This window comes from Leiobunum rupestre, chromosome 3 (assembly GCF_980474605.1).
Source record: "Leiobunum rupestre chromosome 3, qqLeiRupe1.1.hap1, whole genome shotgun sequence".
Classification (NCBI taxonomy): Eukaryota; Metazoa; Arthropoda; class Arachnida; order Opiliones; family Sclerosomatidae; genus Leiobunum; species Leiobunum rupestre.
Genome location: NC_143386.1, coordinates 33,294,317 through 33,306,850, shown reverse-complemented (window position 1 = coordinate 33,306,850; position 12,534 = coordinate 33,294,317). Strand labels below are relative to the sequence as shown.

General features: G+C 37.4%; 1 protein-coding gene across 1 annotated transcript; it reads right to left on the bottom strand.

Annotated features, from left to right (window-relative positions):
• Positions 1 to 410: 410 nt before the first annotated feature.
• LOC149951535 (MFS-type transporter SLC18B1-like) lies at positions 411 to 10,786 on the bottom strand. The gene is made up of 13 exons (XM_090169578.1): positions 10,607 to 10,786; positions 9,627 to 9,722; positions 9,187 to 9,260; positions 8,944 to 9,094; positions 7,485 to 7,553; positions 7,322 to 7,409; positions 6,976 to 7,115; positions 6,273 to 6,371; positions 6,113 to 6,207; positions 5,942 to 6,037; positions 5,802 to 5,873; positions 3,457 to 3,550; positions 411 to 482 (listed from the first exon to the last, which is right to left on the bottom strand). The coding sequence occupies exons 1-13, from the start codon at positions 10,784 to 10,786 to the stop codon at positions 411 to 413; spliced, it is 1,326 nt and encodes a 441-aa protein (XP_090025704.1).
• Between the last annotated feature and the right edge of the window lie 1,748 nt (positions 10,787 to 12,534).

Below are 12,534 nucleotides of genomic sequence, written 5' to 3'. Positions count from 1 at the left end.
GATGGATTGCAACTTGAAATCTTGGTTACAAAATGGTCATAAGGGATGGGCTGGCTAATTTTGGTTAAGCTCAACTCACTTGAAACCCTAAAATATTTGTAATAAAATAACCGTTTAAAATTTTTATGTATATTAAATAATATAAATATATATAAATTTTTAAACTAGGATATTTCCTTTCAAGTAAAATTTATTCCGTATGAGTGTGTAAATAAACTGAGCTGAGTTAAAAGTAGCCTAGCATCTAGAGCCAGCCATGAAGTCTGGAGATTTTAGAACTTGCAATCCAGCATGGCAGCTGAACATAGTAGTCATTTTTGATTCAGTGTTTAATAATTATTTTAACGTTGGATTTGAACGGACCGTGCAATAACTGGTGAAGAATTTAACTATAAATCACAGTGGACTGCTCACATATAGGGCACCCTGGTTGTACTCATATCGGCAGATTTACCAGTATATCCAGAGTTTAGATCGAGTTCCTAAAAATCGCATTAAAAAGTCTTAGTAGAGTCTCCTACAAATAGTAAAACGCAGGTATAAATAGAGTATCCTACAAATAGTAAAACGCAGGTATAAATAGAGTCTCCTACAAATAGTAAAATACAGGTCTTAATTGAGGCTCCTACAGAAAGCGAATTTTAATGCAGTGTCTTTCAAATCGCAAAAATCATGTCTAAATTGAGTTTCCTAAAAATTAAAAAATATGGGTTTAAACCGAATCTCCTAGAAATCACGGAAATAGTGTTTAAATCAAGTCTCAAACAAATCGCAAAAAACAAGTTTAAATTAAGTCTCCCACAAATAGTAAAACGCGGGACTAAATTGGGTCCCTACAAATAAAAAATCTGGGTTTAAATCAAATCTCCCAGAAATCACGGAAAAAGGGGTTTAAATCAAGTCTCAAACAAACCGCAAAAAACAAATCTAAATTAGGTCTCATAGCAAGATCTTAAATAGAGCTAAAAACGAGTCTTCTTTAAGGCTAGCTTAAAGAAACGTAAATAAAACTTGATTGTATCTAGATTTAAGTATATTTTTAGTCTGAGTTTTGGAGTTTGGAGACTTATTCATGATTTATTATGGGCTTTGAATAAGTCTTTTTTAAGGTTTTATTTTCGAAACGTAATTTTGGTAAGGGTAATATCCATAACTAATTTTTCCGTTGAATGTGAACACAACTATAGCCTATTTGAGTGGCATATTCGTTAGTGCTATTACAATTTTCTTTACAGTCAAAGTAGACATTAATCCTATCACTTACGACGTAAGTCCCAGCATTGCCAGACGTTCGAATTATCGTAAACGTCGATAATTTTCGAACTAATTTTTGGGTCTTGTAATAATTCCAACGACTTACTTTATGATACGCATTTTTCGATAATTCTGCTTGTGCATACGATCATTTTTCAACTGACTGCAAACCGAAACTGCCAATTTTAAACGCTAGATTTTGGTTTTCAATCGATCGATCTCATTTAAGCGTTTATAAAAATTGATATTTATCAAATATAACGTCTGTATATATTCCCACAAAATTCCGCGAAATTTAAATTTGCGAACAATATTAGACTATAATGGAATAAAAACCTTTTTTTTTTCCTTTTTTGGGTAAATAATGAAATTTTCCGACTTACAACTCTATATAAATCCCTAGTTACTCCTCAAAAGATGACGTGTATTTAAGGCTAATTTTGCGCCACAAGAAGAGATATATTCATCTACATTGTAGGTCGCAAACCACCTGGAAAATGAACTAGATTTTTCGCCAAACCGTATATTACTCGACGCGAAATGTAAAAATTGCACTCCATTGTTATAGTTACTTATTCGGTGGTTGCTCGTAGCGTCGTTGGCATACGTCATAAATAAGCTCCGCCTTGAAACGGCCGCCATGACATTAATTTCACGTCACAGATCACAGGGCAAAACGCCACACGATCCTGCGAAATAATCACGTGGCCACTATGTGCGTCTCAATGTCATGGCGAACCTAGACGCGTTACCATGGCAACGAACACCAGCCACACCCACGAGCAAGCTACGAATATAATTTTAATTGAAAATAACTGTAATGGACTGGTTAATACACCTCTCAAAACGTGTACTTGGAATTTGTAGTAGTATAGATAATGCTCCTAAAAGTGGCCACTACACGTTTTCGAGGGGTGGCTGGGGCTGCCTAATAACGTATCCCCTCCTTCACTATTTTGTCTTCGAAAACGTTTCTGCGAAGATACATGTCTCAAGCAAACAACATTAGTATGCTCGCAAGATATATAATTAGCGGCTACACTAACTTGTAAGAGAATTGGAAAATTTAGTCCAAACTTTTTGGTTTTATTCTGGTGTAGTACACGCAACTAAAGCGAATAGTAATTATAGCCAAAATAATTTCCCCCAAACCCAGTGTAATTATAGCCAAGGCCTATTTTCGCTTTTGGTCTAATTTCTATTTGAAATACAGAAAGTTCCGAAAATAGTTATTTTTATAAACTAACGTGGCCTTCTTGTTGAAATGTTGCTCTTACCTCACAGTCTCTTACTTATACAAGGCTAGGAGCGCGCGCTACAGTAGCGAGGAATATATTTTTTAGCGCGTGTGCAAAAAGCTCGTGCGCAAAATATACTAATAGAGCTGTGTTATGTGACGTAAGAGCAACATTTTAACAAGTTGGGCAAGACCACTTTTTATTTTATAAAATCAACTACTAACCTTTAATGAAAGGTAACTACTTGTTTTACCTTTTTCGAATCTTTAGAAGCAAAATCTTAGACGATTAATACGTTAAAAATGACACACTTTCGGGTGAGATGAAATGCTCGTTACGAAAGCCGTCATTTTGGGTCATAGAAACGCGTCAGTACGTGGTTTCGTTTCGCTGGTTCTGGGATTTCGGAGTAGGGTAAGAAGAGTAATTACCCTATGACGTCATTGTACTCCAATTCTGTGGTGACGAATAGGTCAAGTCGGGGTAAAAATTGTTTTTCCAAAATGGCTGTCTGTGACCTTTTTAGCAGATGCATTCTGGCTAGCAGACGACAAAATTCGATTTACTCTCTTCACACCTCCTTCCCAGAAGGAGTAAAAAGAGTAGCCCTAAAATCCTGGACAAGACGAATAGTTTATGGTGTAGAATAATTCTCAGCCCCGAAACTGGCGAATAGTTCGTTTTAGGGTTAAAAGACTACACCTTTAGCCCGATAACAAGATAAAAGAAACCACCTAGTGTATATTTTCTTTTGTTTTTCAAGAAGGGTGATCCACGGCCTAAAAAGCGTAGCACAAAAACAGTGACCAATAGTTTCCGGTGTAAGTGTTTTTGCGCTACACTTTTCGCCAAAAATTGGATTTCTTGCAACACTAGCCGAAAGTGTAGAACTATGGGGGCCAATAGATTCCACTAAATATATACTTCTGGTATGAATAACCATTGTCTTAGAACGCATACATACCCCGAATATCATTAACACAGCCCAGAGCACAGCGCCGTATCTGTATCCCATGTAGTCAATGAACAATCCGCCCAGAAAGTCGCCCAAGGTCATCCTGATAAGCGATAAAAGATATACAATTCAGTTAAGGCATTGTATTTTTGTTCATTTGGTGCCTGGGATCTGCCAGCCCTTCCATGTCTACTAAAGCTGGGTTGACTAAGTTTGCGATTCTAAAGATCGATATCATCATTCTCAAGGTCAAGATCACCATGTTTATACTATTTTTTTTTATAATAATATTTTAGTATATTATCGAGACAAACATTTTTAAATTCTGGGTAGCAATTGTGAGGACTGTGATCACTTCTTTTAAAATCTTAATTTCCCTCTCACTATATATTACGATAGGAAGTTTCTTCAGGTGAGTTGTTTAACAGAATCTTGTTTGAATCTTCTGCCGATTTTACGTAAAACAATAAGAATAAAATCTCCTACAGACGTTTGACCCTATTAAAGGTCAATCAACAGCGCTCCAAGTGACAAAAACGTTAAATCTGTTTAATCATTCCTAGTAATTAAATATGATACTGATAATTAGAAGTTTCTTTTAAAGGAAAAGTCCAAGATAAAATAAACTTAACTTAAAATTAAAGGCCCAGTTTTAAATTTTTTTAAATAATTTTCATTTTGTTTAAAAACTTTCAAATAAAATATATTTACGCTTCTATAATATATAAAAACAACTAGTAGGGTGGCGCCATTTTCGTTTAGAGCCGGCTGTGACGAAAGTCCTGAATTTGCTTCTCCTTGGCTCCGAAAGTTAGAGTTGACGTCAATTTAAAATTAAATTTCATTGGCTCTGAGCCTCTGAATGGTAGAGTGGCAGCAGACGGCTTTTCAATTAGCGAGTGAGTGTATTTGTTACAATTTTATATGGTTCTATTTACAATTAACTCGTTTAATAATTATTATAAAGAGCATTGGAATTATGTGCGCTCACCAATTAAGACGTAGAAGAGTAGCTGGTTACGAATCAGAATTTTTCACGCCAATTGAGAAGAAAATCAGCCTAATTGTTGGTTTTTCGGAATATCTGGCATTCTCAAACACGATCGCGAGCAGAGCGCTCGCGGAGCGAGCTCGTGCATTGGGCCGTGGTTCTGTATAGGTTTATGGTTGATTGGTCAGCTGATATAATATAGCCAATCGCGTAGTCATTTCGGAAACACGTCATACTACATTAAAAACGGCTAATAGGTTCGGAAGTATGTCTGTCCACACAAACGGCATTATAAAACAATTTAATTTTAAATTTTGTATTTAAATTGTCATTTAATTGTATCATATATTATTTTTATCGCTGTTTTAAACGATGCTTTTTCACTATAAATAATAATTTAAGCAAGTTGGACTTTTCCTTTAAACATATCTCTTGGGGGAGACGTGGCATATAGGAAATGTACTGAATAATCACTCCTAGTAGCGAGTATGTAGACGTGGTATGTAGAAAATATACTGAATAATCACTCCTAGTAGCGAGTATGTAGACGTGGTATGTAGAAAATATACTGAATAATCACTCCTAGTAGCGAGTATGTAGACGTGGTATGTAGAAAATATACTGAATAATCACTCCTAGTAGCGAGTATGTAGACGTGGTATGTAGAAAATATACTGAATAATCACTCCTAGTAGCGAGTATGTAGACGTGGTATGTAGAAAATATACTGAATAATCACTCCTAGTAGCGAGTATGTAGACGTGGTATGTAGAAAATATACTGAATAATCACTCCTAGTAGCGAGTATGTAGACGTGGTATGTAGAAAATATACTGAATAATCACTCCTAGTAGCGAGTATGTAGACGTGGTATGTAGAAAATATACTGAATAATCACTCCTAGTAGCGAGTATGTAGACTTGGTATATAGAAAATGTACTGAATAATCACTCCTAGTAGCAGGTATGTAGACTTGGTATATAGAAAATGTACTGAATAATCACTCCTAGTAGCAGGTATGTAGACTTGGTATATAGAAAATGTACTGAATAATCACTCCTAGTAGCAGGTATGTAGACTTGGTATATAGAAAATGTACTGAATAATCACTCCTAGTTGCGAGTATGTAGACTTGGTATATAAAAATGTACTTAATAATCACTCCTAGTTGCGAGTATGTAGACTTGGTATATAGAAAATGTACTGAATAATCACTCCTAGTAGCGAGTATACGATATGTGTATCGTTTCGAGGGCTATTGAGTGTATGATTGTCCCGCTAAATACCTCGTGCTAGACGTGGACTTGTTAATAATTTCAAGTAATAAAACTGAATTCCAGATATACTATATACCCGTACTTACCCTATATTTGTGAATCCCAGATACGAAACGGACACCAAGCTTCCAGCTATGTTTTCATTAAAGCCCATGTTTCTGTCATTTATAGGATTAATATACAAATTAGGAATTTAAGTTGGTAAAACAAATGATTGGTATTTTACATGAGTTGAATCTTGCATTGCAAGAAAACTGACACTGAAAGAGCGGACATTCCGATGGCGCATATTATGAGGGACACGATGAAAACAGAGAAATATCTGAAAGAGACCCACAAATATCTTTAGAAAGTAGAAAGATAATGTATATTGAGGTTAAAGTAAAAAATTCGTTACTGAAACGTGCTGACTAATCCGGGAAACGGACCAAACATGAGCATGCCGATAATGACAAGGACGTAAGATGTAATGGACACGGCGGTGTACTTCCCCTGTAATGATACAACATGGGCAATTTCAGTAAAATCATTGGCCACTTTGTGTGATTCTAACTTACAGTACGGTCACATAACTGTCCACAGATGGGGAAGGCGATGGTCTGTACGCCGTTGCAAACCATCATTACTAATCCCACTTGGGATAGCGTCAAGTTAAACTAGAAATCAGAAATTTGTTAGACTGCATTTGCTAAAGAACACAATTTAGTAATTTTCATCAGACGATAATGCCTAATACAATAAGTATAATGTATTCCCATTTCTATCAACTTTCCTTGACTGTAGACATGACCCCTTTAAAGGACTTCCTCGTCACAGCCACTTAATCGAGATCTTTTTATGGAGAGGTCAGAGCACTCCGTTATCACTGCCGTGTAAGGAAGAGCAACCCGTTCGTGACAAGCGTAGTTTCTTCTTGAATAAATAACCTACAGGAACCGAATCATATCCAAAAACCCATTCTTCTAATATCTGTGCTTGCCAGCGCTTCTACCGAGAGAATCACGAAAACTTTCCACCCAATTTCAAAACACAAGCAATTTCAATTCCCCCACATTAAGGTCTCGCGTAACTTACTTCCCCCACAATTAGGTCTTGTGTTTCTTTCTACCCCCACATTTAGGTCTCGCGTTACTTACTTCCCCCACATTAAGGTCTCGCGTAACTTACTCCCCCCACATTTAAGTCTTGTGTTTCTTTCTTCCCCCACATTTAGGTCTCGCGTTACTTATTTCCCCCACATTTAGATATCGCGTTACTTACTTCCCCCAGTTTAGGCTCCAGCATGGAAGCGAAGAATGCCAACAAAGCGCCGTAGAGCGTGAAAGCATATAAATAGTAAAGTACTCGAGGTGTCACCGTGTTCTTGACAGCGAACATCACTCCAGTCGTTTCCTTGTATTCTATGAACAACAAAACAATATCAGTCTTTTTCAGAATATGTCAGAAAGAAAACCATGAAGAAATTGGACTTTTAAAACTCGATGCTGGAGCCATCAACCCGTCTCGCGGATAGACTCCCGCAGCTTGTTATTTTTAATATATTTTAGTCATGGCAGTTAGTTTTATAAATTTGGGAGAACGGACGAAAAATACAGAGCATTCTTACCCGTTTCTTCTATCCACAGGTAAATTACTATGGCGTACAATATGCACACACCACCGGCGACGATGAAAGGTGACTGATAACCTCCCGCCTGCAATGGTACCTAACATTAGTAAATTAACTCCCAAGCCGGTGATGGAAGTATTTACAAGATTGACTGTCTTACCTGCAAAAGGTAAGCTCCCAATGGCGCCGCTACCAAAATGGAGAATGAGAAGAGACCTTCTAACACGGCCTAAAATTCAGAAGACCAAATCGATAAGAATTATGGTTTACGTTACGCCATTAGTCTATAATTATATGACAAGTAAATAAGGGCTCTGAGGCTCGTCGCGTAACTATAGTTTAAGGGACCCATTTTATCAAGTTACCATGAGGGCAATTTCTTCCCGAATCTTTTAGAGTGTCCCTTTTTTATGTTTAGGACACTGTAGTACATTAGTTTGTTAGTTAGCCTAAAAAATTACTCGTACTCTATAAGCTCCTCCACCGAGAAAATTAAGCAACTTACAAACAAAATATTATATTTTGCCTCGTCTGCCGGCACTATGCTGAGTTGTTGATAAGGCAAAGGCCTAATGTCTGAAACCCACCAAAGATGAGTGGTCATTTTAGAAACGACTCTCAATGGACCATTACTATGCGAAGTGTGACTCACTTATAAGAAACGTTATTTAAAACCTATGGTTACACCTACGTCCTCTTTTTCACTTCTACCCTTTAAATAATCAGCTAGGCTAATACCCAAGGCACCACCTTAAGCTCAAGTCATCTAGCGATAATGGCATCAATTCAGGTCGCCGGGTTCTACTGCCTAGGAGGGTGTTGGCAAACCCTTCAAACCACGCGAGCCAACAGCTCCTTACACTAACTATTACCGTTAACCTCAATGCTTAGTTTGGTGATATTATACAATAGATTCCATCAACTGTAAATTACTGTCATAGAAGACGACATTTTGTATTTACTGAACCACCATTTAAGCAAGGGCAGTTAGTAGAATCCCAAGAGTCGCAATTAGCAAAAATCTAGAGATAGCGCCATTTTATCGACTGCCAGGCTATTCGCCGTGACAGGGTAGTATCGGCTTAGTCATTGAGTAGGAAATAGTGTAACTGATCGAAACGGGACAAAAAGTTCGCTAAAGTTGAAAAAACCCTAACTGGTACAAAGACTAAATGAACTTTTTATTTGCTAATTTATTTATTAATTTTATAATAATCTAACAGATACTTTTGATATACCTGTGGTACGGTTCTTTAAGCGTTCGGTGCTCTGATAATTAACTTTATCAGAGCATGGACCACGTGGAAGCAGCTATATTAATATAAGTATTACTGACAGCTCGGAAATAAGCCAGTTTCCATACTATCCGACGCATGCGCAGTTAGGCAAAAAATCAATCGAGAATGGTACTTTCACGTCATGCCTCAACATGAACTCGGTGACATATGACGTCAACTTAGGTTTGCCTTTATTGTGAAAAGTTCCATAATAATAATATTTATCTTTTAAACCAAAAGATGGCAGTGCGGTTAGTGAAATTAGCTCGTTTATTCGATTTATCGATTTCCGGATATGTAACTTATATACTTTTAAAAACTCAATTGGCTTAATCCACTAACCATGGCAGTCGACAAATACTGTATCGGGGTAATCATATTGGTTAAGACGAAACTAGACACGTCCGTAGCTCCCAGCGCCGCTCCGTGGATGATTCTTATTAAAAGTTGAAATACTAAGAGCGCCACTTTATTTTCAATCATGTAAGCGAACCTAAAAGGTAAAAACGAAACGGTTGTTTTTATGGTTGAAAATAATCTAGGAAATAACGCTTCTAATTCGCGTCCATTGTGTTAAAACCTTACCCAAATGCGATGCAAGCAATCCCTGAAAATATAAGTCCATATAATAACTGCTTCTTCGGAGATATGATCTGCATCTGAAACACACACACACGTATGAACTATATGAAGATGATCTATATTTGAATAGCACCGTTGAAACAGTTATTACTTCGCCTATAACTATGTGAAATGTAAGAAATATATTGCGTAAGGATAAACCCTTTTTCAAGCCATCTTTGCCTGATTTAATGGTCTTATAATCTTATTTATACCGTATTTCACCCCGCACAATTTTTGAAAAATATGAGCGGGAGCTTGGCAAGGAAGATGTTTCAAACGAATAAAATAAGCAGTGTAGGGAGGTGCATATATTATATACTGCTGATATAGCTCATGACCTATTGCGAGAAGGTTGAGGGAAGCTTAACATGTGTCTTCACAAGGATTGCCTATTCGCTTACCATTTTCAACTCGATATAGACGGCAATCAAGACCACAAGGTGCAAGACTCCCATGATAAATCCTGTTTGCAATCCTGTCAGTCCCTTCTCACGAGCCTAGACATTGATATTCATTAGCCGTGTTGCTTGCTCTATATTGGTTCAATTTCGGGTCAAAACGTGGACACCGCCATTTTCGCCATTTCCCCTTACCTAGCGGTGATTGTAGGTAATGATTTTCAAAAAAATATTGGTTAATTTTTTTTACTTTATCTCATCATAGACTATCAAGGAACCCCCAAGGCTTGAAACGAATTGGATTTTTACGTTTGGCTAGCGACTGGCCAAACTGGCTAAATTAATCCACCTGTTGGTGAAAAATCGAAACTTATGCATAAACCCCAATACATGTTACCTGAAACTGCTTCGTGAATGGCGAGAGTTAGTAGAGGTGGTAGGGGTGAGGGGGATTGGGATGATTTGCTCATTTGAACCGCCAGGTAGCGTAGATCCTAATTTTGATTTATCCCACGCCTGTCTAGTGCCCCATTCAAACTTAAGCCCTGTTCACTCTATACAATTAATTGGACCACTTAATTGAAACCAACTAATTGTAAGCAAGAAAATTGAATAGTGTGAACAGAAATATTGTAACCATTGTTCCAACTTTTTCTGTTCACACTGTACAATTTTCTTGCTTACAATTAGTTGGTTTCAATTAAGTGGCCCAATTAATTGTATAGTGTGAACTGGGCTTTAGTCTAATGATCTCATTGATTGTGTAAATATTCCATTTATATTATTGCTACCTTATCTATCTACAAAAAAGTACCAATAAAAGAAGGACATGCAATTTTTCTTCCTGTACCTAGAAAATATTAGGCCTACTAACAAACAGTCATGATATCGTTGCTGTTTATCATGATTGGCCCAAAATGGCGGATCCCACAAACAAAGTCTGTAACACCACGATACAGAATATCTGGTTTCGTGGAACTTACTTTATCAGGAAAGAAGGATGACGGTACGAAGGCCGTGAGGAAGACCATGAATTGGGCGCCTCCCAAAATACCGACCACAAAGACCACTTTCTTCAATTTGGGTTTGGTTTCATCTTGCAACACTGGCGCTGTCGAATCAATCGTTGCCACGGAAGCGGCCAAAGAATGTTCTGAAGACATCCCAAAAGCGTTAACTAGATAACCGATTTAATTAAACTACCTTAATATTTTATCCGAAAATAATTTGAATACACCTTAGTAATCGAATTGAATGTTTCAGCTATTGAGTGTACCCTGCCTTTATAACGAAACCTCAAGTGTCCGGTTGCTTTGGTGAAATAAACTGAAAATAAAAAAAAATCAAATATCACCAATGAAGATTCATCCAGAACGAAGCTGATGATTACTAGGGATAATTTATTAATTACGCTAATTCATAAATCTTTGCTTGCATTTTTCTAACGAGACTGTCAATGTGAAGAAGCACGTTTTGTTAATTTTTCACATTGGCTTTTTTGTTGATGAATCGTTAAGGTAACTTAGTTGTATTCAGTACCAAGAATGTTTAAGACGTGCTTCTTTCTAATTATTATTAGTGCCAAGGTCGCGGTTATCTGTGGCACCAGAAGTATATAAATATCTTTCTCGCGAGAGAAGTGTTCTTCAGTATAAACCGCTAATGTCATTCGCTTGAAACTGATTTATTAGAAGACATTTCGGAAGATAATATTCTGCGGGGCGCAATATCATATTTAGTTTATTTCCAACAAAAATGCGGTTTTGTTCATGTTTGGTGGAGCAGCCTTTATGTGTATTAATGGTTGACGGTCAGCTCTTTACCCACTTTGCAGAAAAGAAGGGTTATGATCTGATTGACAGTCCCCCTTTTTTTACCACCTGTATGAAGCGCGTACGATAACCATGTTAATATATGAATTAAGAAATAAACAACATTTTAATATGAAATTTGAACCACTGATTTCTCTGGTAATATTAAAGGGGCGAAAGAAGAGCACCCAGGTAACAAGAGCTCGTGCATATTAGGTTGATATTTAGTATTCATCGTTTATATTCCGTGTTGCGTAAATATATTCGTCGTTTCAACGTGTTAAGTTAGTATATAAGACTCTTGTTTAGTACTGCCTTCTACAAGCCTTCTACGTCCCTCAAACTTCCATGATTTAGTGTCAGAACCCGCATGTTAACCCTACTGATGGAACTTACTGTTTTTATCCATATCTTTTTTTAGTTCTTCAATTTTATGTTAAAACCTGGAAATTTTACTGATTGAGCTACTTCCCAGGTAGCACGAGCACGTGCATATTAGATTAATATTTAAAGAAAAAAACAATAATTGCATGCAAAATAACCAATAAATGCAGCAAAAATAACCAATTAATACACCAAAAATAGCCAACTAATGCACAAAACTAACTAATTAATGCACGCAAAAGAACTAATTTATGTACGCAAAAAAAAACAATGACGGCACGCAAGATAACCAATTATATAGCAAAAACAAACAATTAATGCAGTGGAAACATCAACGCGTGTGGGAGGGTCCTGTCGTTGACAAATCGATCGCTCTCTTGTCTGACCACTCTTCAAGTGACTGTGCCAAGGCGAGGTTGCTCTCCGTGAGCACTAAAGAATCCGGCTGCTAGTTGAACGCTCTTCCGTCACCGTCATTGGGGACATACTTAAAGGATGACTCATTCCGAATAGCCATCGGCCTTCGTGTGTGCCGCATTCTTGCAGCTGCGGTAGCCAAGTCGATTCCTTTGGAACTCACGGCCTAAGTTGTAAGAAGAGTGCGGGTAGGCTTTCGCGCCATGGTGCGGTGAACGATATTCTTAAACGCGCTTTGGTGTCCGCTGGGGTTCCGGCCATCCTGGAGCCCCCAGGTCTATCGCGTGAGGATGGAAAGC